Source organism: Colossoma macropomum, unplaced genomic scaffold, assembly GCF_904425465.1.
Source record: "Colossoma macropomum unplaced genomic scaffold, Colossoma_macropomum, whole genome shotgun sequence".
Classification (NCBI taxonomy): Eukaryota; Metazoa; Chordata; class Actinopteri; order Characiformes; family Serrasalmidae; genus Colossoma; species Colossoma macropomum.
The window spans coordinates 38,326,286-38,353,895 of NW_023494793.1; the positions used below are offsets into that span (position 1 = coordinate 38,326,286).

A 27,610-nucleotide genomic window follows, 5' to 3' on the forward strand; every position below is an offset into this window, starting at 1 on the left:
TACTTTTGGCAATATAGTGCATATAGACTCTTTTTGAGAAGGGTTCTATATAGCACCCAAAATGATTCTTCTATTGCTACAAGCTTGACAATGTAACAATAGAAGAAGCCCCTTTGGGTGCTATATAAAACCCTTTTCAAAAAATTCTAAATTCTATACAGAATTATATATAGAATATATTCTATATAGAATTATATTTAATTCTACATAGAATCTATATTCTATATAGATCCACATCTATATCTATATAGATCTACAGCACATTCTCCATCAATCTGAAGAACCTAGTCATGATGCAAAGAACCCTTTAATCATGCAAAGGGTTCTATGAGTGTTCATGGTTCTATATAGAACCATTTTCTCTACTAAAGAACCCTTGAAGAACCATTTTTAAGAGTCCTCCATTTACACTTGATATAACTAACCAACCTTTTAAAGGACTAAGCTCGTCCAGACCACCACAAGCAGTCTTGATTACCACCGATCTATGGGGTCTTTCAAAGGATGATGAAACTGTTGCTTGGATTGTATCACATGGGCCTTTCTAGGGTTAGCAGCCAGCTCCTGCTCTTGTAGTACTCGCCCAGCGTATTTTTTTACTGTTTTTCTGCTTCACCACACCTGACGGAAAAACATGAGCTCATTCTGAAAACATTTCTGAGGCAAAACTCGGTTCTCGATCAGCGGAAGCACTGAACGGTGTTTATGCGTGGGAGACTCCAGAAACAAGACTGACAAGCGCTGAAGTAAACAAGCGTTTCTTACTCGCCATCTCATTGGTGCGAATAATAAATAGGCCCCGCCCCTGCCGAGCGCCTATTGGATAACTCCGCTGTCAGTCAGCCTCGGGTGATCCGTCGTTTCTTGGTAACAACGTCACGTCGGGGGCTTTCCCGTCTTCAGAGCCGAACTCAAGCTAACGGTAGGAAGGCGCAGTACGGCAGAGCGCTAATGGTGACTGAAAGGGCGCTGACGTTAGCGAAGTTAGCGGTGTTTTAGAGTATAACATAGTGAGAAATTGCGCCACATAGCAACTTAAACGACTCCTCAGTTGGTACGCGTGGTTTGGTCTTCTTCGCTAGCTAATGACAGCCAGCTAACCCAGCTAATTCGCGTGTTAATCGTCTCCGTGTTTACCGGGGCGTGATTCTTAAAAACAAGCGCTCGTTCAAGTTCGAGCAGACTAACAACCACGGCTAAAGCTCGAGTTGGCAGCCTAACGTCTGAGTAACCAGCTAGAAGTCCAGCACACTTTCTGGAAAGACATCGTTTATCTTTATTCGGATATTGTAATCATTGTAGCTAACCTAGGTGGGTCGGTAGCTTGAGTAACGTTAGCTGGCGCGGCAGCCAACAGCTTCGCCTCTCTGGAGAAATGTCTAGCTTGTCTGTCCCAGCACAGGAGCAGGGCGAAGGAAAGGGAAAGCTGGAGGCTTCTGCACCACAAAAGAGCATCAGTCAGGTTGTGGTGCCTGGACAGCAGCCGCAGACCGTCTTCGTGATTCTGGATTCATCAGCCGAGTCTCTCAATCTCATCAGGTGGGTGTAGATCAGAAACTTGGCTGCTGCCATGCTAAATAGTGCGTCAAAACAGTAGACCACCATTTTAGTGCATACATCAGTGTCGTAAATATAGTATGTGGTTTGCCTTGTTCGGCTATGGCGTGGGACTTAAAATACATTACATACAAGTTGGGTTGTTTGTACTGTCCCTAGACACAACGTCCAGCTTATGGATCAATTTGTAGTAATGTCTAGATCGCCTTATTGGTAATTACTCAATAGCTGATGTTAGATAGGAAATTAGACTGCAGCCTTGCAAGGTAAATGCCACGTAATGTACAGAAAGGCAATAGTTTCCCATTAAATTAAGATGATTGCTTACAGTTACAGCTGTACATATCGCTTTTATTTCATAACTTATTACTGTACAAAAGCTGTACATTGGAAAAGTGCAATACTGAGTATGAGTATACTAATGTGTATATTGTGTATATGTAATGTGTATATATTTAGAGTCTACAGTAATGTGTCTGAGTGTATATATATATATATATTTTTTTTTTTTCTTATATATTTTTGTATATTAAGTGCTACAGAGGGGCTACACACCTAAGATTTTCACTCACCTTCGCACATGTGTAAATGTGATCTTACAATGAACGTGATTTGATTGCACTTGTTTAATCAATGTAATAACCAAGTTATTACCACTACTGTGAAAAAGCAAGCATCATATCAACAAACAAACTGATCACCAGGCTTAAGTACCACACAGTGAGAATGAAGTCTGCTCCTGGGCTCTCTTTTCCTTTCATTTGAGAAACTCCATTTAAAGTTCTATGTTAAACTGAAGCCTGGGTCGCTGTTATGACATGATGCTTGATTTTCCTCTTAGTGATCTACTGATACGGCCCTGGAATGCACTGTTTGACCCGCTAAAGATAAAGCAACGCTTTGTTGGGTGGCTGCTTGCAACATGTGCTGTGTTTCTGAAATCTGAATCCAATACGCTTCTTTAGATTAGGTTCATTTGTGCGCACCTGCCTGAGGCTCCTTTCAAGGCCGTGTCTTGAGTGGGAGCAGTTCGCCTTTTAGTGGGTGATTATGACTGATGCGTGTCACACTGTCTCATCTGACTAGCTCGACTTTGCTGGTCTCAGCAGCAGGGTCACATTTTTTTAATGCCTGTGGTATTCTGTTTGACCCTTTGATGGCTCACCCAACAGACTGCAGAGTAAGCTCTGGGTCTTTAGGAAAAAAAAGGACCAAATAGCTGATCCTGCCTTTCCTTTCCTCGTGCGAATGAATGGGAGGAACTGATCCTAGATCAGAGCTCTCACTTGGAGATGAGTTATAATCCTAGCAGAAAAGAGGCTTGTTTGTTCTAGCTGTCAGGACATATAATTCGGGAAATTACTGACCACAAACACTGTTTATATAAAGTCCATGTTTAGCCAACAAATCTAGGGTAGTTAATCTTTAAAGTATTGCCAGATTTTTTACTCGGCGAAGCTTGTTTGCTCATCCTTGTGGGTAAACATTGTAAGGGGTTTATTAGCGTGGTTAGGCTTGTCCATGAAGTGAACATGCTAAATAAACGCAGCAGCCGAGTAACTACTACCACTACAACCTGTAATTACATTAATATAGCAGCATCTTATTACACTAATGTAGGTAATAATGGAAGCTCTTTTGAACACAGAAATCTCCATTCAAAATGCTGTGCACTACAGGACTAGACTTAATCTCTGGGAAACTAACCCTTAGTATCTGGAAGGTAATCCAGTCTGTGGAGTCTGTTTCGTGTTAAGATCATCTTAGCAGTTGGAAAGAATGTTCAGAGATACAAACAAGTACAGAGATCTTAGTGCTGTTGTGCTTTTGGGGGAAATGAAACCCCAGATTTGTAAAAAATTAAAACCGTGGCACTTGGTGAGGTTCTGCAGAATGCTTGTCTATGTTCCCCTAAAATGAGAGCTGTGTTAAACAAACAGCTTTCATTTTACTACCTTCATTCTTCACTTGAATTTCACAGGAAATGACTCAGCACAGCTGCCCACGTTTTTTTTTCTTTACTGCTCTGGTTTCCAATGAGCTGCGAGCTGAAAATGAATGAAAGCTGCAGGCTTAGTCCAGGGAACGCCATGTGGTTTTTTTGCATGCTTCCAGGAATGCATTTGTCAACATGTGCTATCCTCATGAAACAAAACTGAGCAGAAATGTCTTGCAGTCTAGAAAAAAAAGTTCACTTCATGGACAAGGCTTGCCTCTTAGACAAATAAGTTGAATCATGGAACTTATTATCATTGTTTTCACTGGGGTGGGACCCTCAAGGGTACATCTCAGTACCTTTAGTCAGGGAACACAACTGTATCATAATCCATTGAAATCATATTTTCTAAGTTGTGTTGACTCCACACACCCCGTCTCGTCTCCAGGCTTTTTATTTTATTGTTCTGTTTTAAAACATTAGGTTATGAAAAGTACAGATATGTACATTTCCACTGGGAAAAAACCTATTTAAGGTGCACAATTAGACCTTAAAACCTCTGTTGTACCTTTTGAGGGTACATTTACATTGTTTGTACCTCGCTGAATGAAAAATGTGCCTGCGCAGAACCTTAATCTCTAACAGTGTGGAGCAGAACTTACCTATTTGTAGGTGAGGATGCAGTTTTGATCGTGTTTAATTGTGACATTAGTTACTACAAATAAAACTAGTACACTAGTATTAGTGCACAAGTATAGGTGAATGATGTTGATGTAAAAAGACTAGGTTTAATCCCTGTCTGGGAGACCAACTCTGTGTGTCCAAAAGTATCCAGACACCCCTTCTAATTAAGCTGCTTCTAATTTGAAGCTACTTTAATGTGCACTGATTGCTAACCTGGGCATTTAATTGCACACACAGCATGTATGATCTCCATAGAAGAGCATTGCCAGTATAATGACACACTCTGGAGCAGCCGCACATGAGCGGCCCCCATGTCCAATGCCAAGCGTCAGGTAGAGGGTATAATAAAGCCCCCCCACCCCCACCCCAACACTGGGCTGTGGAGCAGGGGAAATGTGTTCTCTGGAGTGATGGAGCTCCATAGGGATGAGGTTGTGATCCAGAACTCATCATCCAACATCAGTACCTGACCTCACTGATGCTCTTGTGGCTGAATATAATCAAATCCTCACAGCAATGTTCCAACATCTAGTGCAAAGCCTTCCCAGAAGAGTAGAGGCTGGGATTTCTTTGTGTTTCAGCTGTCTTTGCTCCCTTCTTATGTGGATTAAGTGGTAAAACTCTGAACCTGTTTGAGTGAAAGTGGTGCGAGGGCGCCCTCTGTCGGTGGCAGCGCGATATTAGTTTTTTTCCCCCCTCCACTCCTTCCTATTTTTAGTAACTCTCGATGTGTGTCGGTTAGTGCGCAGCTCAAACGATTTACGAGCGGAATCTCCAACATCGAGGGAACTTTTCTTATCTTTGGACTTGGCCGTTTTTCAGCTGGTGGGAGCGGAGCCGTTGTAAAGCAGCGCTGATATGACGTTTGGGAGCTTTAGCGCCGGAGGATAAACCCAGCACGGCTATCGTCGCGTTTAAAGCACTTCTCCATCGGGACATGGCATCACCCTCCGTGGGCTGGGCTGGTGCTCAAATTCGCTGTAGACTCGATGTGGGATTCATTTAGGTTTGGCTGCATCCCGTCACTCGGATCGGATCTGCTGTGCTGTACAGCGGGTATGTATGCTGTAGGTGTGTACAGAGCCGCTGTAGGTGGACACAGAGCCGCTTGAGGGCCCTCTGCGCTCCTCCTCGGAGATGGGATGTGGACTTAAGCCTGGCTATTAACACTTGCCATCGTTCTGTATTGGTGAAATGAGACCGGGCTGAGAGTACAGCCGCCCTGCGTTCACCTTTTCTCTCACTACAGAGCAGTGCTTAGTCACTCTCCTGAAATGCTCATGGTCATACACAGAGAGAAAACACTGTGAAATGCCTTTCTGCACGGTGGAGGAAATGATATTTGATCTAGCACGCCACAGTTCGCCTCTGTGGGGTCATTCATTGAATTAATCTGCTGTTTATTGGTTGCTGGTGGTAGGTTTGGTGACACTCACTTAACTGATTGTTTTGCAGTCTTGCCCTGTTTCTGTTTTTTGGCCATACTGGATAGATTCGGTGGTTATGGATTTCATTATGGTGAAGTTTATTTGTTTGTTTATTTATTTTTGATAGTTTCCATGGTACTGGATTTCATTATGGTGAAGTGTATTTGTTTATTTTGTTTACAAACAAATAAGCTTCACCATAATGAAATCCAGTACCACCGAAACTATGCAGTACCACCGAAACTATGGGGTCATTCAGTGAATTAATCTGCTGTTTATTGGTTGCTGGTTGTAGGTTTGGTGACACTCACTTAACTGATTGTTTTGCAGTCTTGCCCTGTTTCTGCTTTTGACCGTATTGGATAGTTTCAGTGGTTATGGATTTCATTATGGTGAAGTTTATTTATTTATTTTGTTTATAAGCAAATAAACTTCACCATACTGAAACCCAGTACCACCAGACTTAACCACCAGACCTAACTGTTTTGCAGTGTTGCCCTGTTTCTGCTTTTGACCATACTGGATAGATTCGGTGGTTGTGGATTTCATTATGGTGAAGTTCATTTGTTTGTTTTTTATTTTTGGATAGTTTCGGTGTTGCTGATTTCATTATGGTGAAGTTTAGTTGTTTGTTTTGTTTACAAACAAATAAACGTCACCGTAATGAAATCCAGTACCACCAAAACAATCCAGTGCCACCAAAACTAGGGTGTCATTCAGTGAATGAATCTGCTGTTTATTGGGTTGCTGGCGGTAGGTTTGGTCACACTCACTGAGCTGATTGTTTTGCAGTCTTGCCCTGTTTCTGCTTTTGACCATACTGGATGGTTTCGGTGGTGTTGATTTCATTATGGTGTTTAGTTTATGTATGTATGTGTGTATATATGCATATGTAATATGTTAAAATACATACATTTGAATTTAACCTCTTAAATGACCAGGACCCGCTGGCACGCCCAGACCTTTATAACGCATTTGTATAACTTAAGAATAACAAATGACTACAGTTTGCATTGTTTTCCATGTGGTTACTGAATGATAAGCCTTTTGAGGGGATACGTGTGAAGTTCACTCAAAAGCACAGAAGAAAGAAGACAGAGCACAACCTAAAATAAATAGATAAGAATAAAAATAATAATAAATAATAATAGGATAAGACTAGAATTGGAGAGCAATTGACATCCACTGTTCTGTTCATACCAGCATGTCAGCAGCAAGATTTATTGTTTATGAAGCATCTGAGAGCAGAAGCAGATTCAGCACTCAACACAGACAGGCCCATCAGTTCTGATCTGAAATTGTGTTTGAATATGGGTGCTGGGGGTGGTTCTACTAAGCTGGATTTTCTGGTTAGTTTGGCTTATTTTAGGGCTGAAGACAAAGTAACCCTTTTCATCTCAACTAAGTGCTACTTTAAGTTGAGTGCACTAATCCCTGAGAGCAGCTTTAATGGTTCTCCTGCCCTGTTAACCTTCATCTTGACCCTGGCAGACATTCCCTGGAGAAATGCTCTTTGTGCTAGCATGTCCACTTTTGGAGATGGTTGTGCATTTAAAGTGTTTTTCACATTCTTCAGCCTAGTTATGTTCTTATCTCCTCAGCGTGGAGCCTCTTTTACCTGAGTCTGGAATTGTGGCCGATATCGAGGTGGACGGCATCCTCACGTCCGATTCGGACACTTTCTACCAGCTGAAGAGCCAGCCCATCGCTCTCAGGTGAGTCCAGACACACATCAGAACAGTTACAGTTTATTTAGATTGGAAAAGGTGTAACAGTTTCATACAGCTGCTGGTCTTTCCTGAGGGTCAGCTTTCGTATTGTTTATAGCTCTGTTGCTTTTTTTAATTATGATTTTGCAGCTTTACAGACTTCTATTTTAATTATTTTATTTTATATATTATATTTTTTGTCTTTTCTGAGCCAAACCAACCTGTATGGCAAATAATTAGAGCATTACAAAGATATTTTTAGCACATAAAATATGAAAAAACACACTGAATCTTGACCTCAGAATTGAAAAGTGTATTGAATCTAAAAATATGTGTATTGCTATATGCCTGCTTAGGTAGTAATAGTGGTAGTGCAAAGTTTATTATTGTACTCTTCTTTATTTGGTAGTAATCCACAAGTATGTCTAGCTACAAACGGTGATTTAATATAAAAAAATGATTGTGTTTGAACTTAAAAAGTAAGTTTCCTGGTTGCCTTACAATTTTGAGTGCGTTGAACTTTGAGTGTTTTACATTCGGTTGACTTATTATTTAAAGTTCAGGGAACTTTTAAAGGAACCAGGTCACTAACTCTTTTTAAACTGTCAAACTTTTTTGAACAGTGTACTTACCTAATTTGTGCTGTCAAGAAATGCAAACATTTCTGTTGTGTGCACTCTGACAGTACTTGGATAGTTAGACTTAGATATTCCTAGACTGGTAGACTGACCTGTAAGCCATCACAGAATCTGTTTCAGTTACCTGACCTAAAATAATCACACTTTTCATTTTTTTTTTGTCGCAGTCGCACAGCCTTAGCAAATCCCACTGAACCACACCTCCTAATCTCCAGTCCAAACATACTCTATTTTAGTCAGCTTATCCATCAACTCACCCAAACACGCAAACTCAAACAGCAGGTCAAAATCCAACCACATACCAGACCCAGTGCTGAGAAAACTGAGAGTGTACTCACGCTGTTTGGTGGAACAGTCGATTTTTATCACACTAAAGATAACCAAATGTTTATTTCACTATCAGAACAAGTCAGTATGTACTTTATAAGTAGTCTCTGTAGTTGGGCTGAAAGATTAATTGTTTTATATTGAAATCGCACTTTTTAAAGTGCAGTTTCCAAATCACAGGTGCTGTGGTTTTAATATAGCCTGCGTTATCAGCAACATTTTAAATCTGAAGTTTTAAAGGGCTCATATCCCACGTTCTTTCTTGTATTTTATTTCCTTCCCTGAGGTTGACTTGAATTATGATTTTTGCATGGTTTTATGTACTAAAAGCAGCCATTATTCTTTTTTTTCATAAAAAAGACAGTTTTCCAACCTCTCTTTATCCCTTACAGTTAAACAGGCTGCTTTTGTTGCTATGCCTTTAAGACTGATGTGTGTAAATGAGTTCCATTCTGATTGGCTGCCCTGTATTGTGCCTCAAAAAGCAGGCTGGGTTGCTCCCTATAACTTGACACTGCATGAATAGGTGGGGCTAAACTGCTGTAAGCTGGAGGTGGATATAAGTAAATGTGTTGGTTTTCATGGTATCATAAACACTGTGAGTAAAAAAAAGTGAGTAAAATTAGATTTTTCATTATTTCCTTTTAAGTAGATGAATTTAAAACATTTGGGGACTTGGAAGCCTCTCTTGTGGAAATATGTAATTGCACGGAACGTGTGAAAACATTTTGTAACATGGGTTGTGCTTCGGAGCCCCACAAGCAGATGAATCAGACTTTTGTGAGTGCATTGAAAGAGTATTCAAAGAGACCTCAGTCAAAGCTTGGTGAAGGTCGTGTCTCCTGAGGATGTGGGTGAATTATCTACTACTCTCATCATATCTTCATCAGAATAATGTTGATTTTGAATGGAGATATAAACGGCGGGACACCTGTGAGTGTGATGTTAATACGTAAAGACGTGACGTGGTCTGAAAACTCCCACCAAATCCGTCCCATTACGTCTGACTTTATTGTTGATTATTTAAGGTTTTACAGGGTGACTCGCAGCTGCGCACGCACACCGTATTTTAGTATGTTGTTTCTCCATACTCAGTAATGCTACTTCTTTCAGTTTTAACAAAATATTAGTCCTGCTTTAACCTAGTAACATGGAGCTCATAAACAGCCTGTTGAAGAGTTAGACCAATCAGAAGCGACCAAACACCCATTATTGACAACACAGCCGCAACAAACTGGCAGTCTGGCACACCATGTTTTTTTTTTTCAAGCCTCAAGCCAGAAAAAGTGGATGTGCTGGTCTTCTACGCCAAAAACAACCCTGGATCTGAATTTATAGTAATATTGTGACCGTGATTTGGTCAGAAAAATCGCAATTTGATATTTTCACCCAATCCTCCAGCCCTAATCTCTAGATAAGTGATGTGATGCTTTAGTTTTTATTGTTTTCTATTCTCGCACTGTGTTGTTTGATATCAGTATTGAGTCTGAATGCAGGTTTCTCCATGGTAGTGAAAGCTACACATGAAAGCAAGAGTGGCTTAGGTTTCTGTTCATAGTACATTCAGTGCTAATGCTGTTTTGTAGGGACTTCCCAGAGACTCAGCAGCTGCCAAAACAATGTAATCAAACTGTCTCTTCCCCCTACCTGGCTGTCTGAAAACTTGAAATCTGGAACTTTTTTTCCGCATTACAGTGGGCTGTCAAACTGAAGCTTTGATTATACCAGATTGACTACAGGCTTGCACAACCCAGCATCTTTCAAAGGTTAAAGAAGCAGTTACGAAAAGGCTCCAGAGTCCACGGGCTGAACTCTCTCACAGCCCAACTGCTGTTATCTGCCCCAGCGATCCGAGTGGCACACTGCTCTTTGGCTCCGCGTGCGTCAAAGCTAGAAGAGCAAGAGCACTTCTGCTGACTGCTGTTGTTGTTGCCGTTGGCCGCTTGGAACTGTGGGACTTCCAACAGTGACTCAGCACAAATTCAGGCCATGCTGGGAGGAGATGTGAGGGGCTTTCTTGGGAAAGGCGAGACTGAAGTCATTTCAGACATTTAGCCTTGTTTTTGCTGCAGGATCTTCTAATGAAAACAGTGTTCGGAGTGGGGTTTCCAGAATTTGTTAGGCAATATTTCATCACAGTGATGCTAGTCAGGGCGATGTAAATTATGTTTTTTCTTACCCATGAGCAGAAAGCAAAATTAAATGTACAGCCAGAAGGGTTTCATAATTTGTTTTTCTGGTCTGCTCCCAGCGTAATAATGACTACACTGTTTGCTGCTGCTCGTAATGATCACTACAGTGTCTAATTACTGCATTAGTCAGTAGTTAAACATAGACTTTGTGGAATTATAGGCCAGGGCTGTTGGAATAAGTAGAGGTGGGTTGATTCTGAGAACTCTGTGCAATGAATAGTTGCAACTTGGTTTGATTTTGGGTTTATTTCTTTTGACTATTTAGCTCTTACACATATTATTAGCTTTGTGAGTTTGTGCTGTGAAGGAAAGCTAGTTTAAACCATAGATGTCCCGTTCAGATATGTTACTCTATAAGAGACGTCTTCATCGTTACTGTACTCAGATTGACCCGTACTTCTGATCTAGGATCAGTTTGTTAATTTTATATCCAAATGAATGTACTTACAGTCAGATGCAAAAGTTTGGGCACACCATCAAGTTACGTATTTTGTTGATTTTCTAAGTGAACACATCCTTTAAAAAGAACACACTTTTAATGCACAATTGCTGTTTATTTACTGAATTTAACACATTAGAAAAAAATACAACATAGGATGTGGCATTTGTGAAATTTGTAGCATGTTAAGTGTGTCAGTATGTTAACCTTAGCAAGTAAATAGATATTGTGCATTAAAATTTGCAGAAATATGAAATTACGTATTTAAGTTTGTTCCCTGTAGAGGATATGTTAACTTATTTTTACTTAGAAAATAAAAAAAACAAGCAACTTGACTGGGGGTGTTCAAACGTTTGTGTATGACTGTATATCAACAGGATTAAGCTGATCCTACATCACTTTACTCCACTTTCTGAAATGTGCCGTAAGGCGAATTACAGCACAGAGGGGATGGTTACCGTCTACATCCATAACCTAAAGTTGATTTACCCTTTTTCCATTTTCCCAGTGGCTCAGTTGCCCCCGCTGACCCTGTGGTGACCCCGGGTGCCTCAGCGATGACGTCGCGGGTGCTGATGAGGCAGGAGCTGATGAGGCAGCAGGCTCAAGACCAGGAGAGAAGAGAAGCCCAGCAGCAAGCGTCCAGCGCTCAGCTCCGCCCCACTGACACCTCGCCTGCCATTTCTGTATCCTCTGCACTGCCGTCCGCCCGCTCCACGCCCACACAGGTCCCGGTGGAGGTGCTGAAGGTAGGAGCAGATCTCTGAAGAATTCAGTAGCGGCCGCTGCTGCTCCAATGTCAGCATTGAATTTTTTTTTGTCTTTTACTTGATGTTCAGAGGCAGTTTTGACCGATTTAAGGGCATTTTTGCAAACTTTATTAAAACACTTCGCAGGATGAGACAGTCGACCAGTGATGTTGCAGCATATTCAGGAATTAGTCTTTAAAATAAAGAAGTACTCGATGTTTTACCCAATCAGTGAATGGAAAAAAAATCTATTAACTAATGTATCAACCACAGGTCACTACAGGCAGTCCGGCTCCTTCCACACATATCTGGATATTTTTGAAAACGTTTTGTTCTCCCATACATGAAAACAGAGCGTTTAGAAAACAGTCTCTAGGTTGGAGATTTCTGAAAACTCCTGCACGCCTGCTGCTCTTTACATTTATTGAGCATGCAGAACTCTCTCTGAAATGTGGCTGACTGGGCTGTTTCTGTGTGCTCGGTAGTTTGGGTTGATAACATGTTTATAACTGAGTTTATCTTTGCTTTTTTATTACACTGTAGTGCAGAGGCGTCAGAATATACTACACTCAGTTCTTTTAAATGGAACATCAACTTGATTCCAAAGATGTGTGACTTGATGATCATTAACCAAAGTCAGATTTTTAAAAAATCCTATCTCTATAATTTAAATGGAGAGGAAAGTTAGAAAAACTCAGCTTCTCTGTCTGATCAGGACTGTGTGGATTTTTCAGAGAAAGTGACACAGCAACGTAAAAACATTAAAAAAACTCACAGCAGCAAGTGGTAGGTTTTCTTTCATTTTTTGCACTTTTATTTTCTGACAGAAATCAGACTTTGAATCTGTGTGAAATATCGAATTATGGAGGTCTGATGTCCTCCAAGTTAAAGCCTACTGTTTGTAATCACCATCACTTTGTTAGAAACTCGCAACACGCACTCTAACAATGCTCTTCATGAGGCATTTGATATAAAGTTATTGCATCCTCCTGGGCTGACATGTTAATGTCAGTGTTGTTGTTTTAATAGTTTTTGGAAACCTGTGGACAGAGAGATTTTCGAAAGATTGCTGTTAGTGTGGACAAAGTTTTTTTTTTAAACCCATTTAAAAAATATGCGGATACGTCTGGACAAAGCCTGAAACCACATTTCACATGCCGTCTTTATATAGATAGTCTAAAACTTTGCCAATCATCAAATTGTCTAAAAAAAACAGAATTCATACTGGAGCATTTTTTGCCCATGTGGTTTTTAGTTTCTTATGCATTTTTTGTCTGACGCTATGCGATACACTTAAGAAAGATTTGTGGAGAGCTTGTATTTCCATTGATATCATCATTTTAGTGCAGTAAATTTTAAATGCTTTGTTTTTGGGCATGTTACAGTTTTGCTGGTTGTTGAAAAAGATTGGAGCATCCCTTTATAGTGCACTCTCATGTTTGATCATCAACTTCCAAATATATGAATTATTGAGCGGCTGAGAAAAGCTATCCAGTATTTGTTACCTCTACAGACAGAAGATCTGCTCATGGTCTGTTTCTCTGTTTCTGTCTTCTCTACTCAGGTTCAGACTCACTTGGAGAACCCAACCAAGTACCACATCCAGCAGGCTCAGAGGCAGCAGGTCAAACAGTACCTCTCCCACACCTTCGGCAATAAGGCCAGTCAAACGCTGGCCAAGTCCCCTTCACCCCAGTCAGGCTCTGCCCCCGAACTGGCCCCCGCTGCCAGCAGCACTCCCAGCAGCCCCCTGGCTGTGCTCAGTCTGGGCTCAAATAAAGAGGAGGTAAGATAACATCCAAGGCTTATGGCACAGTTTTGGGAACAAAGTGCAGTATTCCTTTTAATTACAATAGAAAAAAGTAAGCATGTTTATTTTTTTTGTAGTTTTTTGGCAACTATTTGGATAATTGAGAAAGCTCTGAGAGAGAATAAGTAACAACATCAACACTTGTCCAGAGTCAATTTGATAGTGTTTGTGTTTAGCACAAATAGGTTGACGCCTCTGTGCCATTTCAGAGAATTTGGCTTACGAGGTGCTGCATGTACCTTGGCAAAACCCTGTAAGTTGGCAGATTAATTTTGAACTGGCATCTGCATGGCTTTAGCAAAATAAAACCAAGAGGCATAATAAGATTCAATCCTGTAGGTTCCTCTTCTCCTTTATATAATACTGTGTAGGTTAATTCATAGTATTGCCTCTTTAAATAACTGAAAACATATCGTTGCACCTCCAGGTATTTCTGAAGACCAAATAGGGCGCTGAGGGTGGTTGTCTGGTCAGGGCTTTTCGGACATTATCCACTGGTGCCCTTTTTGCCCTGTTGTGATCAGCTTTATCATTTAGATCTTAATTAAAGGTTGCTTATAGGTTTATATGGTCCCATTATGAATGGGCTCCAGTTAGGGCTGTAACAAAACATCATATTGCGTTGTATTGCGACGTACCATATTGTATTGGTGTATTGTCATTAGCAAGGTAGCTTGTGGTTAGTGTGTTAGCTTATGGCTAACATATTAGCTGGTCGAGCTAATGGCTAGAACATCAGATCAGGATACTATAAAGCACACCCTTTGTGTCAAACAATGAGTGCGTTTACATGCACTCAATAATCTGATCATAATCGGATTTCTGCAGTTATCTGATTATTCAAATTGTAAATAGCATACTCAGATTTCTTAGATCAGAGTAAATCTGATAAAGAGAGCTGGATTTTAGCTCAGTAATCAGATTTCTCAGTGCATGTAAACTCTTACACAGATTTCTTTTGGATTTCTCAGCGTGAGCATTTGTGAAAACAGACCGCAGTGCCGGAAATAAGTAAGCAGCGTTGCCGCGAGACGCAGCAAAACACTTTTGGAGTGATGCTGAAACCAAATACATGCTTGACGAAACAAAAGATTTAAATATTCTTCTAGATATTCTTCATCTTCTAGATGATATATGTTCATGTTTTTAGGTAAAGTGGCGCGATGTTTTAAAAAAAAAGCTGCAGCATGAAGTTTGAGTTTTACATTATGGTTACATCACGCCTTCTTCTGTGAGTTTATTGGTCAGTTGCAAAGCAGAAATCAGATTACTGTCTGACTCGTGTAGACCAGGAGTTTCCACCACTGTCTGATTACTGAAGTGCATGTAAACGCATTGATCTGATTACTGACAAAATATGATTTCTGCATATTGGGTTGTTGAGTGCATGTAAACACACTTAATGTACTTTTATCATGTTGAATACTCTAATAAACTTTAACTGAAACATTAATGTGAAGCACATTTTCAGCCAGTCGTTAGATTTGCGGTATCAAAAAAAAGGATGGATTTGAAACCGTATTGTATCGAGTCGAATTCTGAATTTTGTGAATCGTTGCAACCCTAAAACCTGTCCTGTAGTCTAAGTCTGTTGTAGAATGTTTTGCTACAACCATTTTGCCCCTTCCTCAGTGTGAGTTAGTAAAGTGTCCAGTGTGTGGGCTGGATATAGTCACTGTCCAAATAGAAACAAGTATCTCCAGAGGGCTAACTTTACAGAAGACTGCAAAAACACTGTTTGCTTTTAATTTAAGTCAATGTAAAGAGCTTTTATTCTGGGCTATTTTGGAGCATTTCTGTTGGTCCATGTATCATAACATTTTCACACAATGTAAAGGGCAGCTGCTGAGCTTAAATGATGTAGAAAAAAGAAAATAGCAAGAAATGGCCTTTTTTTTTGGTTAATATTGCACGATATGCAATATCAAATGCAATACATCCCTTTCCGAAAGACCAACATGGTCAACCAGAGAATTTCACAACCAAGCACCCAACAAAACTCCATCACAATATGCAGGGAAGTTGCTATTGCTCTTCTTACTCATAGTCTGCAAATGTACCACGGTGTAAGTATAATCTCTTATTTTTCCCTTTTTAAAGCTATGAAACACTAAGCTATTTAGACATGTGCTGTTGTTCCAATAACGAACCGGTCTGTTTACCTCAGCGGTATGTCTAGATCCTTTTGAAGTGTGTTCAGTTCCCTCTGTAAATACAATAGCATGCTTTGTCGAGTCGATGCGAAGTTGGCCAGGCCCTCTCGTGTGCTCTCTGTGTTCGGCACCACATTGTGCTGGTAAATATCACACTACCAGCTCAATGGGCCCCTCCACACTTAGCACGCTGTGTGGGTTTGGCTAGTAAAGCTACACAGCATGTGTGACTCTTGCTTATCATTCTTAATAAGCTCAACTGTCTGCTACTGCCAGGCTTGTGTGCAGTACGAGCCTAACCCTCCGGAGATGAAGTACATGCAGCCTAAGGTTTAATATGTCTCTCTGTTATAGCTGCAGTGGGCTGTAATGGGATTTAGTTGCTCTTTTTAATGAATGAGGTAGACTGACCGAATGTCTCATGGCTGGGTGGCCAGTGTGTCACCGTGAAACTGCTGCATTGTGTGTTTTTTTTTAAGACATCCTGCTGTCTTATGACTCAGCGTGGAAAATGACCACCTCAGGCATATTTCTGCTTTAAAGAACAAGCAAATGCTGCAGTATTTACTATGTTTTTTTTTACGCTTCAAGGTCTGATCTTTACTGGCTTTGTTTCTGCATTTATGTGCAGATTGAAGATGTTATTGATGACATCATCAGCCTGGAATCCAGCTTAAATGACGAGTGTATGACGCTGATCGACTGCGGCCTGCAGCTGCCCAGCACGGTACGTCCCGGTATCCGAAAAAAGCCTGCATGTAGGAATCTCTAATTGTGTTTTTCCTGATTAATATTGCAATTGCAATTTAAATGAGATTAGTTTCTATAAATTAAGCTCCACGTGTGGTTTTTTATTTGTTTTTTGGGTTGTTTTTTTGCCAAGAAGACCAGAATATACATTTTTTAGGCTTTACGCTTGAACACTGAATGCGTTCCAGATCCAGTGTGCCAGACTGCCAGGTCGTCAGCTCTGAATTATTAGCTTTACATCTTAAGACAGCTTTGAATAATATAGGATATATTTAATTACTAAAGTTGTGATTTGAAAACTGCAATCTATTAAATTACAATTTCAATATAAAAACAAATTATCAGTCACCCCTACCAGCAGTTTTAGCTGCAGGAGTCTTTAGGCTGCACTGAGCCTTTCAGTTTCAAAGTGGTTTCAACACTCTTATCACTGATTTCTCAAGCTGAGCAAGCAAAAGCAAGGGGTATGAAATGCAGAAGGGTTGTGTAAATTAATACAATAGATTTGTTCACTTGATAACTGACATGTAAAAAGTGCCCACTGATTTCCTACAAACACCAGATGACGTTTCATTCAACGTTTTTTAACCAGAATTTCTGCTGTGAACACAATGCCTTGCCTATTCGTTTATTAAAAACATTTCACAACCTCGGCCACAGTTTCATTATAACTATAAGTCAGGCACCACCGGTTTTAATTCCTGTCATAATTGCTCAAGCAGGGTTGATGTCGAGGTTTCATGCCCTGGCATGTCACAAGTGAAGCATTTGGATTGGTGTGGCTGAATTTGTGTAGGAGCTACTGGAATCCAGTTCTGTTCTAGAAACTAACATGCATTTCTAACACATGGCTACCAATGGGCGGTGATGGGTGGGGAACACACACTGGGTAACAGGGGGAGGGGGCAGACACACACACACATACACACACTCAGGCAATGGCCATTGAGTAGGAGTGTGTGTGTGTGTTAAAGCAGAGAGCTGACAGTGAAAAGTTTTCTGAAAGATATTTCCCCATTCGTGACGTTCTTTTCCTTTTTTTATAACTGTAAGAGAAAGAGGAAGAAGTGTGCTGTTGGTAGGAGAAGATGAGGATTCTAGTTTTAGTGCCGGAGAATGAAAAGAAAAGAATTAAAACCGAGGTAAATTGCGTGTTTTTTTTTCACTCTTTCGCTTGCTTTTGATAAGATGGCTGATTCAACACTGTCACTATGTTTTGAAGCCTATAAAAGGTAGGAGGTTTGTTGGTTTCAGATCGTGTTGGTTGCAGGTTCAGCTATAATTGGTGTAAATTATTTGCTGTTCGAATAAATCTTGTGAAGCTGTGCCTGGACTGAGCTCTGCTGCTCTCGTATGCAACGTGCTTAACGTTCAAGAGAGCACATGGCTGGCTTTGAAGAGTAAAGCACTGGCATTGCAGACCAAGAGGAAGCTCCTAAGGAAGTTAAAATACCATTGACTCTTTTATGGGCTGTTTTTCGAACAGCGGAATCCAAAAAGTTCCAACTTCGTCTAAATACATGTGGTTTTGTCTAAAAGACTTAGTTTGGATCATGATCTTGTGCATTACAGTTGAGAGCAAACATACAAGCGCATTTTATTTTTTGCTTTAATTACATAATAATGTTTCAGGAAGATTTTAACATAGTAATTAATAATTAGAAAATGCGATACACTATACAGGACGATGCAGGCTATGCTAGTAGGCAAATATTAAGTCATCTCACTTCTATTTTTACTGGGAATCCCTATTACTTAGCATTAGACGTAAGTATAAAGTTGAATTACATGTCACCTGCAAGGCAGTGAAATTGACAGAATGTCAAATTTGTCATTTTACATGTCCAAGTTGTGCTTGACTATTGTACTGGAGTCCTAGTAATTAAAAACTACAGCATATCTAAGGCTAATACATCGGTGCAGCTCTAGATTTTACAGGGCAGGGCTGTACAAGTGTGCAATTTTTTGGGTAGTAAACCTCAGACTGTAATTGGGCAATACAGAAGTGCACGACCTTGAAATATTGCATTTGTCTAAACTGTAGGTTGACTTTGTTTGGCTTTACACAAACGATATACTATATGGTGAGGCAGGTTGCATTATTAAATCGTATTATTATGTGCAGCGGACTAATGTGCCGGTAATATGATGTAAAACGGTAGCTGAATCAGGTGTGCTGTTTGGCTCCGATGGGCTATTAGCACATGTGAGAGTAAATGTTTTGTTCTTGTTCGCACACTATGATGGGTAGAAGCAAATCCAACTCGGGCAGTTTGAGTGACACAGGATGTGAGTAATCCAGGGATGGGGTGACAGTTTGTTCCTTAGTTCCACGACTGCAGTCTTACATTTACATTTACATTAATGTTCTGTTGTGTGAGGGAGGGTTATGTAGAGATCTTCTACAGAGTTGCTCCTCATTTAAAAACCTGCTGTTATTGGTTTGCAGCTGCCAGTCTCAGGAAACCTCCTGGATGTGTACAGCAGTGCCGGGATGGCCACGCCCACCATCACCGTCAGCAACTCCTGTCCGGCAAACCTGCACAACGTGAAGAGAGAGCTGACAGGTGCTTCAGAGAGAGCTGGCAGTTCGTTGTCCTCTTTTTTTCTCTTTCCTTTTGTTCTGTCAGTCCAGCCTTTTGTCTCTCTCCGATTCCCCTCTTCCTTATTTTCTGCCCAGCCCCTCCCTCACAGTTTGATTGAGTCAGTCTGAATATGCCTGTCTTATTTAGACACTTCCTGTTATGTGTACTTCTCTTTTACATTGCCCTGGCCGTAGTACATTATGAGAGAAGGTTGTTCTGGGGCTGAGGTGATTAAAGGTGAAAATCAACAATGCATAGTATTTGGCCAAAATATTGGGCCTCAGTCACCAATATCTTCCTTTTTTTCCTTAAATTTGTTCTTGAGAAATGTCTTAAGAAAAAGTTTACGTCAGATTCATGAATTGGTCGCACCTTTGTGCTCCTAAATGTGTAGACTCTATTCTTACCTAAGAGCAAATCCCAAATAAGAAAACACTGGTGAATGTCAGAATCTTTGTGAAAACTTTGTAAATGGGTTTTAAGAAGATTTTTTTCTTAAGAACAGTTGGTAAATGAGGCCCATTGATGTTACTCTAAACAAACAAATAACAAACGTCAGCTTACTGCCTTGATCAAATCTCTATTTGTAAAAACATTTTAAAATGTTAAATATCTCTATGGATCAGCGTGTTGGTTTTAGTTGTTGAGTGCATTGTTTACTTTCATCTAGGAATGGGAGATATGGCAAAAATATCATATGATACTAAAATACACAAGACAACATATCAAACTATTTGTATTGTGATATTTTGACACGGAAACAGTGCACTAGTAGTGCATCATTTAAAAAATTGCCATCAAAAGGTACAATTTACACTCTCTTTATAACGAAACATGCAGTTGGTCAATGTTCTGTAAGTACTGATGATAACCATGATGTGTTCAGAAAAGCATATTATCTTGATAACAGAATTGATTGTGATAAAGTATTGTCATCTATTCTATTCTAATCTATTCTATTCTGTTCTATTTTATTCTGTTCTATTCTGAATGTGTACTTTACATGCTGTTTTTCAGATGCCGAGACTAAAGCTCTCATTAAGGAACGGCAGAAAAAGGACAACCACAACCTCAGTGAGTTTCACTTGCGCTTGCTCAAGTTTTTGAGTTTGATTGCTTAATAAAATTGAACGTTCATTCATTTCCAAATTCTTATGAATTGCGACTATGAAAATAAAAAAAAAAAAAAACAGCGAAAAGCTGATCGTGAAAAGATAACTAAGTAGAGGGAAGTCTATTAACACGATGCCTTTAACGTGTTTTGTTGAAGTAGTTACCTGTACATCCGCAACAACTTGTTGCCAAAAAAGTGGACCTGGAAGAGAAGAAACACTGTATTTTATACTATTTTGTTCTGATAATTAGACACTGAATATGTGATACCGAGTTTGTAGCCTTCTGTCGTAAACCACCTAAACACCAGAAAGGGAACTGTTAGCTTGTGGTAACACATCAGAAACAGTCAAAGTGAAGTGCTGCAGGTCTACAGTCACTAAATATGTTCATTCCTCCACAGTTGAGAGGCGGAGGAGATTCAACATTAATGACCGCATTAAGGAGCTGGGAGATCTTGTTCCAAAGTCCAGTGACCCGTCAGTATTCATTGCATTTTTTTTTTCACAGTTGGGTTTAAGTTTTGTTTTGAGCCCTTATGATTAGTAATGTTTAGTAAATCTTAGAAAAGAGCATCTCACCAACAGCAGTCACTTAAAGAGGCACTTTGGCCAAAATTTAAAAATGTGAAAATATTGTGAAAATACCTGCTCACCTAAGTAGTGCTCACTTACAGTGGTGCCACGGTGGTTTCTAGACTGTGCAGTTTTCAGTTTAAAAACTAGAAATAACTCTTTTTGATGAAGTGTCTTGAAGGTGGGAGGATCTTTTGAGAAACTACATGGTTGGACAGTTTAAATGTGTACATAACGTAGCAATAGGCCGGAATGCTGCTTATGCTGTACCTAATGGTATAGTATGCGGCTGTGCACGGTTTTATTCTGGCTGAACTGTTACATACTTAACACTATGAGCTAAAGACTTAGGATGGCCTGCCATTGGTGTATGGGTCTAACCATGCTTCTGTACTTTCCTCTTTGCTGCTGTGGAAAAAGTGAGATGCGCTGGAACAAGGGAACCATCCTGAAGGCGTCGGTGGACTACATCCGTAAACTGCAGAAGGAGCAGCAGAGGTCTAAAGAAATGGAACTGAGGCAGAAGAAGCTGGAACACGCCAACCGCACACTGCTTCTCCGCATACAGGTCTGCTCCTCCAGCCTTGCAGGATTTCTCTCCTTCAGCATGCTTAAAGCAAGAACTAGGGAAGGGACACTTGGTGGTTTTCACAGTATACCACTTACAGAATCAAATGAGGATCGTACTGTTTCATATTTTTAATTTTTATTTTGAAAACTGGGTATGAGTACCATCTTTAAACTCCACGATGGAAGTAAACTATCAACTGTTACAGTCTCCTTGCAAATCATACACTAGGATAAGGCATGTTTGTATAGTTATAATCTGAACAGTCAACAGTAGTGCACATTGTAATTTCATGTTTACTCGAGTTGGACCATTTTTGCACTACTTTAGGCTTATTTGTCTACTTCTGTGACCCTAAGGGTTACGCTGTGGTGCAACAGAGTTTCTCAAACTTGGTTTAAACATTGCCTGTTTAGTAGCTTTATTTTGCAAGAGTTAAGAAACAAAAAAGAAGAAAACAGAAATTAGAATCATACTAAGTTTCTTCTATTAAAGGAGTCAGCTCTTGGTTTTGGATTGTGATTTGATGTAGGCCAAAGCATCAAGCAGTGTTTAGGATTACAAATACATTTCAGGATTTAGTCTATTTTCCAACAACGTAGTTGATTTGAATGGGGGATCAGGCAGATATGATTAGAGCTGCAATAAAACTCAACAGCGACAAAATAAATTATGCTTCAGTTAAGGGCCTTTTACACAGCAAGTGACGAGTAGCTACCGGGTCGGCCTGTTTCTCTCCGCTTCCCTTATTAAAGGTCAGAACTCTTTTCATGCAGCAGGTGGAAAATCACTTGCTTCTCTCAAGTGGTGAGCTCAGCTAATGCTCGTCTTGCGTAGATTGCTCTGATATTTTAAATAAAAAATAGGAATCGCAAAAAACATTAAAAGTACTTATTGCACAGACTACCAATTTAATGATGAGGTATTAAACACTCACTGTAACGTTATCGTGGACATGTGGGTAATTTAGTCAAACAATTTGCAGTTTGATCAGTGTTTTCTTAGACATGCAGAGCAGCTGTAATGCTCTGATCTTGTGATACAACCCCTCCTCTGATTGGAGCCTGTAAACAATCACTGTGAACTCTGCGCCACAGCACGGCAGCAGGAGGAGCAGACAGTAGACTTTTTATTCCTCAAAAAGATTTTTGTCTCACTCAGCATGGAGAAGAAAAAAATGTTCAAATACATATGTTTGCATCACAAACTGCTTGTGTATGAAGTAAAGAAGACTGAACTTCAGCTCCCATGTGTAGACTGGTATGAGACCCAGTGTGGAACAAAAACTCCACTGCTTGAAATGTCATATTCTCAATAGCAGAAATTAGCATTCTTGTCAAGAATGTATTTGAATAGCAGAGACATCTCGTCGCTGTCCAAAGGAAACCATGCATCTCCATTTTTATTTTTTTATTTTTCTACCTCATTTTAACACACCAGCTTTCCTTTACGTTGTGTGAAAAATGTACGATGAATGGACCAATAGAAATGCTCCAAAATCACTTGGAATAAAATCTCTTTACATTAGCTTACATTAAAAGATAAGAGGTTTTTTTGCCTTTTCATGTAAAGTTACTATTTTGAAGATACTTGTTTTTTTTCTGTGGACGGCGACGAAATGTTTCCACAGTAAGCACTGTTATAATAATGACTGGCATGGCATGTACATGATGATTATATGGCAGTACTTGCCATTTTTAGACTGGTACAGTATATACAGAACAGTATATTTAATTAAAGGATGTTTCCTGCTCCGTTTTATGTTGGAGCAGCTTCACAGCTCTTGGTAGAGGTCTCAGTGATCTATGGCAGGGTTCTCAACTCTGGTCCTAACTGCAAATAGTGTGATCCTGTGTGATAGTGATACACAGTGGGACTTGTTATGTGGACAGTTTTTTATTTTTATTGTTTAATTATTATTTTATAGTAAATACTGCTACTTTTTGCCTGTAGTGTGACTTAGGATTGTGCTTAAATTTTAAAATGTCTTTTTTTTCTGGTTGATTGGATCAGGAGTTGGAGATGCAGGCTCGTCTCCATGGCCTCCAGGGTTCAGATGCCACCCTCATGCAGCAGCAGCAGCAGCATCAGCAGCAGATCACGTCTCTGGACTCAGGCAACGAGCCCCTTTCTAAAACCATCCTCACTCTGGGCGGGCCAGGGCTTAACCCAACCACCACCTCTACTTTACTCTCCCCTCCCCCTTCTGCCTCTCCTGTGGCCGGAGCCATGACCATCCCTCTTGACTTCGGAAATCTTAGCTTCGGTGAGCTGGACGACCCCGGCTCTTCCATGTTTAACTCCGCCCTAATGGGGGACATTGGCCTGGGGGATATTTTGATGGACGATGGAGGTGCACTGTCGCCAGTGGGGGGCGCCGACCCCCTGCTGTCTTCGGTCTCTCCCGGAGCCTCCAAGACCAGCAGTCGCAGAAGCAGTTTTAGCATGGAGGAGGATTTGTGACGGATGTGATTCGCAAAAGTTCGGTCTGCGGGACTGTTTTACCGAAAACCCAGCACTAACAAGCAGCCCAGCGTTTCCATTCCTGCTTATATGCCTCAGAAAGTGGCCAGTAAGGGCCAATGTATCACAAGGTCAATTCTTTTTAATCATAGTACTGTAAAAGACCCACACACAGTGTGGCTTGCGATTCACTGCTGAGATAAGAGACGCTTCACTCCGTAGTTTTTACCTCGTTGAATTAGAGGTACTGGGGTTTAGAAGAGTTGGTAGGAGCGAAGTAGCAAGATGAGCCACGATTTTTTAACAGGACGTATGATGCAAGTAGATGTATATATGGTAGAGTTTAAAATTAGGGATGACAATAAGCACCTCTTTTATGATTTTGTGTTTATTGTACTGTTATAGAAGCAGTGATAGGCTATAGTTCTGAGCACACTGACCCAGATTTTGCCACCAAACACAAATATTATACAAGCTGACAGAGGGCTTTACATCGTTTATAAGAAGAACTGACAATACTGAAGATTTCAGCAGACACAAACTGTAATGACCTGGCAAAGCTGTGTTTGTTTTTCTGTCGTGTTTGAGGTAGAATTGGTGGCTCTGCGAGGCCAGGGCTCAAACAGTCTGGAGTTTGAGGCTCATCAGTCTTTTTTTTAGTGAAACAAAAGAAGACGAATGTCCAAAAAAACAGATGCATCATTGTAGATCAGTTTCTACCTTCAGATCATCTCTCACTATATCACATAGCTCATAATTTCAAAGGGATAGTAGCGCTCTGCTCTTCTGTTTTGTGTTTATTTGCATATGTTTCTGCTTTTGTATGAATTGGTGTAAATCATGTTTATATAAGGAGGCAATGAGCCTGTAAGGACACTCTTTTAAACGTCCCTCAGGAAAAATGAACTGATAGAACGTCACGCATCCTGTTCATATTTGTGTCCATTTCCTGCTGGGCATGTTTTTCACCCCCTCTGTGGAACTAATGATGACGATAATGGAGTCTTTTAAAGCTTGTTTCTGTTTCTGAAGTTGAAGTGAGAGTGACTGAGCTGCTGCTCTGATTACTGTCCACTGTCAGATGGCTCCCTGGGGGCTGGGGACACCAAGGCCATGAAAGCCTGGTGTTTTATTTGATGTTTGATTTACTGATATAAATGTTCTCTTTTAAATGTCTCTCCATATTTCAGATTAGCCCACAACAACATGTATGTCTAGTTAATATTTTTTGCTTTACCTTTTGTCTTTCCCAGTGACAGCATTAAGTTCACTTTTATTTATTTTTTAACCAATTTGGCCCCACTTTAAATGTTTAATTGGTCCGGATTTATACTAGCGTTCAAAAGTTTCAAAGCACTTGCCTTGTTAATTGCTATTATTTTATTCAGTAACTTGAATACAGTGCTGTAATCTGGATGCCGGAAGGTATTTCAAGATGTTTTATTTAGTTTTTTCCAATAAATTGTTACATTTCTTAATAGGTTGATTCCTGAGAGGGAATTATGGATGTTAATTTTAGTATTCTCAGTAACGTTCTCATTATTGTACAGCTGTCCCAATTATTGTAGAACAGGGGTCGGCAACCCAACCCCTTTGGGAGCCACAACATTTTATGTCCATTTCACCATTTTAGCTGTAAATGTCTCAGTATGTGCTGATGTGCTAGTATAGGATAAAAAATATAATATAAACGAAAACGCAGACTTACTTTGCTTTAAGATTTACCTCTATAGCTGCTTTTCTCGCGTCTCTGGCAGGAAACTTTTACACGAAATGGAATAGTTTCTTGTAAAATGTCCCTCACCATTTGATTTTTACGAGGCAGAAGTCAGTGGAAAATTCAAACAAGAAACTGGCAAACGAGAATCTGACTTCAGCTTCGCAACGTTTTTTTAGTGTCTCGTTGAAGATTAAACGTCTGGAGTGATTATGAATGCAAATAAGTCGATTCATCTCCAAACTGTCGATGTTCATCTTAAATCTCTCTCTTTGCTACTAGCTGTGTTGCTATGGTGACCAGCAGTCTGTTCGCCAACCTCCAGGGTTAAAGGTTGGTGAATTGGCAGTTATACATTAACGCCAGCGTTTGTTAAAGCTGTGTTGAACGATCAGCAGAGGTTTATTTTACTGCAAAAGAGGATTATTTTATTTTTGCCTAAAAATCCGATTCTGCTGTGGAGCTGCAACAGGGCAGTAAAAGAGCAGTATGTTGCTGACCCCTGGTATAGGACCATCTTTCTGACCACCTCTCTTTTTTTTTAAAGCTTCCCAATAATTAATTTAAATCTGTGAAGTTATAGAGCAGTAGCCTCATAATAGATTTTATATATGAACATTTTTTATTATTATTGAAAACAGTGGTCCCAAACTTTTGAACGCTAGTGTCATTATGAAGTGTGATTTTGGTGATGACGGCAGCAGAACTGCACAGGACGTCCGAAGTTTAGAATCAGTGGTCACATTTGTTGACGCTGCGTATAGTCAGTCTTAAGTGCTGATCTAGGAACAGCCTTTTATAGCACTTTTTCACCCGACACTGCGGAACAGCACCAAACTAATTCAGACCCAGAACTGTTTGTACCCTCGTCAAGTACCTGTGTTCGTCTCCCAACACATAACGGTACTGATCAAAGTAGGCCGGCTTCTCTGGAGGCTGTGCGGTGTTAACAGGATTTCCCACAGGACACCAGTGACAACAGTAAACACAAACAGCAGCAGTACCGCTGGCTAAGCTTCAGGCTCTGATTTTCTGTTTCAGTTTGATTTGCTTTTATGTCACAGACAGTGAGTCCGGTTAGTGTTTTTAGAAGTGGTGCTTGTGACTCAAGTGATGATGCATGAAATTTCCATGACCATTGAGTCTGACTAATCAGTGGTCTGCAGTGTTACTAGTGCTAGAATGGTAGCCAAGTTCTGGTTATCACTGGTACTCAGAAATGCCTCGTTTGGGAGCAGAATTATGTCAAAATGTGTGATCACGAGTTTGTAAACCAAATTTGTAACCGCATCGTGCTGCACCGCACTGTCTGGTGGAAAAGCTATCAGATCCCCCTATTTAAATTATCAGGGAGGGGAGCCTGACAGATGGGCTTGAGGTCTTGAGTGGTTTTAAGGCGTCTTATGCAACACTTTAAGCATCCGCTACAACAAAACAAAAGAAAACTGCTCCACTCAGTGATCCACAAGCGCTCTCCCTCTATTGCATTTTCCTTAAAACTTTTACTTTAATTGTTTTATGATTATTAGTTTTTCAGGATGTTCTTTTTATTATTAGTTTCTGACATTTTCTATCAAGAATGGCCTTCTTGTAGTTAGTCAGTTCATTATGTTCTAACAAAGAAAAGGAATGTGTCAGATTACCTGAACTCGCCTAGTCATGCATTATTTACTGAGCCCTGTTGGTGACGTCCTGTATAAATTAAAATAATGCCTGGCCACGACTTGGTAAAGCATGGGTATGAGATCCTAACGCGTGGCCGCGACTTAGGCATAGGTATGAGATCCTAATGTGTGGCCACGACTTAGTAAAGCATGGGTATGAGATCCTAATGCGTGGCCGCGACTTAGGCATAGGTATGAGATCCTAATGTGTGGCCACGACTTAGTAAAGCATGGGTATGAGATCCTAATGTGTGGCCACGATTTAGTAAAGCATGGGTATGAGATCCTAATGCGTGGCCGCGACTTAGGCATAGGTATGAGATCCTAATGTGTGGCCACGACTTAGTAAAGCGTGGGTATGAGATCCTAATGTGTGGCCACGAGTTAGTAAAGCATGGGTATGAGATCCTAATGTGTGGCCATGATTTAGTAAAGCATGGGTATGAGATCCTAATGTGTGGCCATGACTTGGTAAAGGATGGATATGAAATCCTAATGTGTGGCCACATCTTAGTAAAGCATGGGTATGAGATCCCAATGCATGTCCACGACTT

General features: G+C 40.3%; 1 protein-coding gene across 3 annotated transcripts; it reads left to right on the forward strand.

Annotated features, from left to right (window-relative positions):
* The first annotated feature begins 876 nt into the window (after nucleotides 1-876).
* tfe3a (transcription factor binding to IGHM enhancer 3a) lies at nucleotides 877-24,847 on the forward strand. 3 transcript variants are annotated; one of them, XM_036579484.1, is made up of 10 exons: nucleotides 877-1,539; nucleotides 7,206-7,319; nucleotides 11,418-11,658; nucleotides 13,223-13,444; nucleotides 16,253-16,348; nucleotides 18,821-18,959; nucleotides 19,974-20,030; nucleotides 20,473-20,548; nucleotides 21,065-21,212; nucleotides 23,226-24,847. In XM_036579484.1, exons 1-10 carry the CDS (start codon nucleotides 1,376-1,378, stop codon nucleotides 23,673-23,675), a joined length of 1,707 nt encoding a protein of 568 aa, XP_036435377.1. In that variant the 5' UTR covers nucleotides 877-1,375; the 3' UTR covers nucleotides 23,676-24,847. The 3 variants fall into 3 exon arrangements, with proteins under 3 accessions (XP_036435377.1, XP_036435378.1, XP_036435379.1); XM_036579485.1 differs by having other exon boundaries at nucleotides 878-1,539; nucleotides 18,821-18,938; XM_036579486.1 differs by lacking the exon at nucleotides 877-1,539 and adding an exon at nucleotides 4,690-5,233.
* The last annotated feature ends 2,763 nt before the right edge of the window (nucleotides 24,848-27,610 follow it).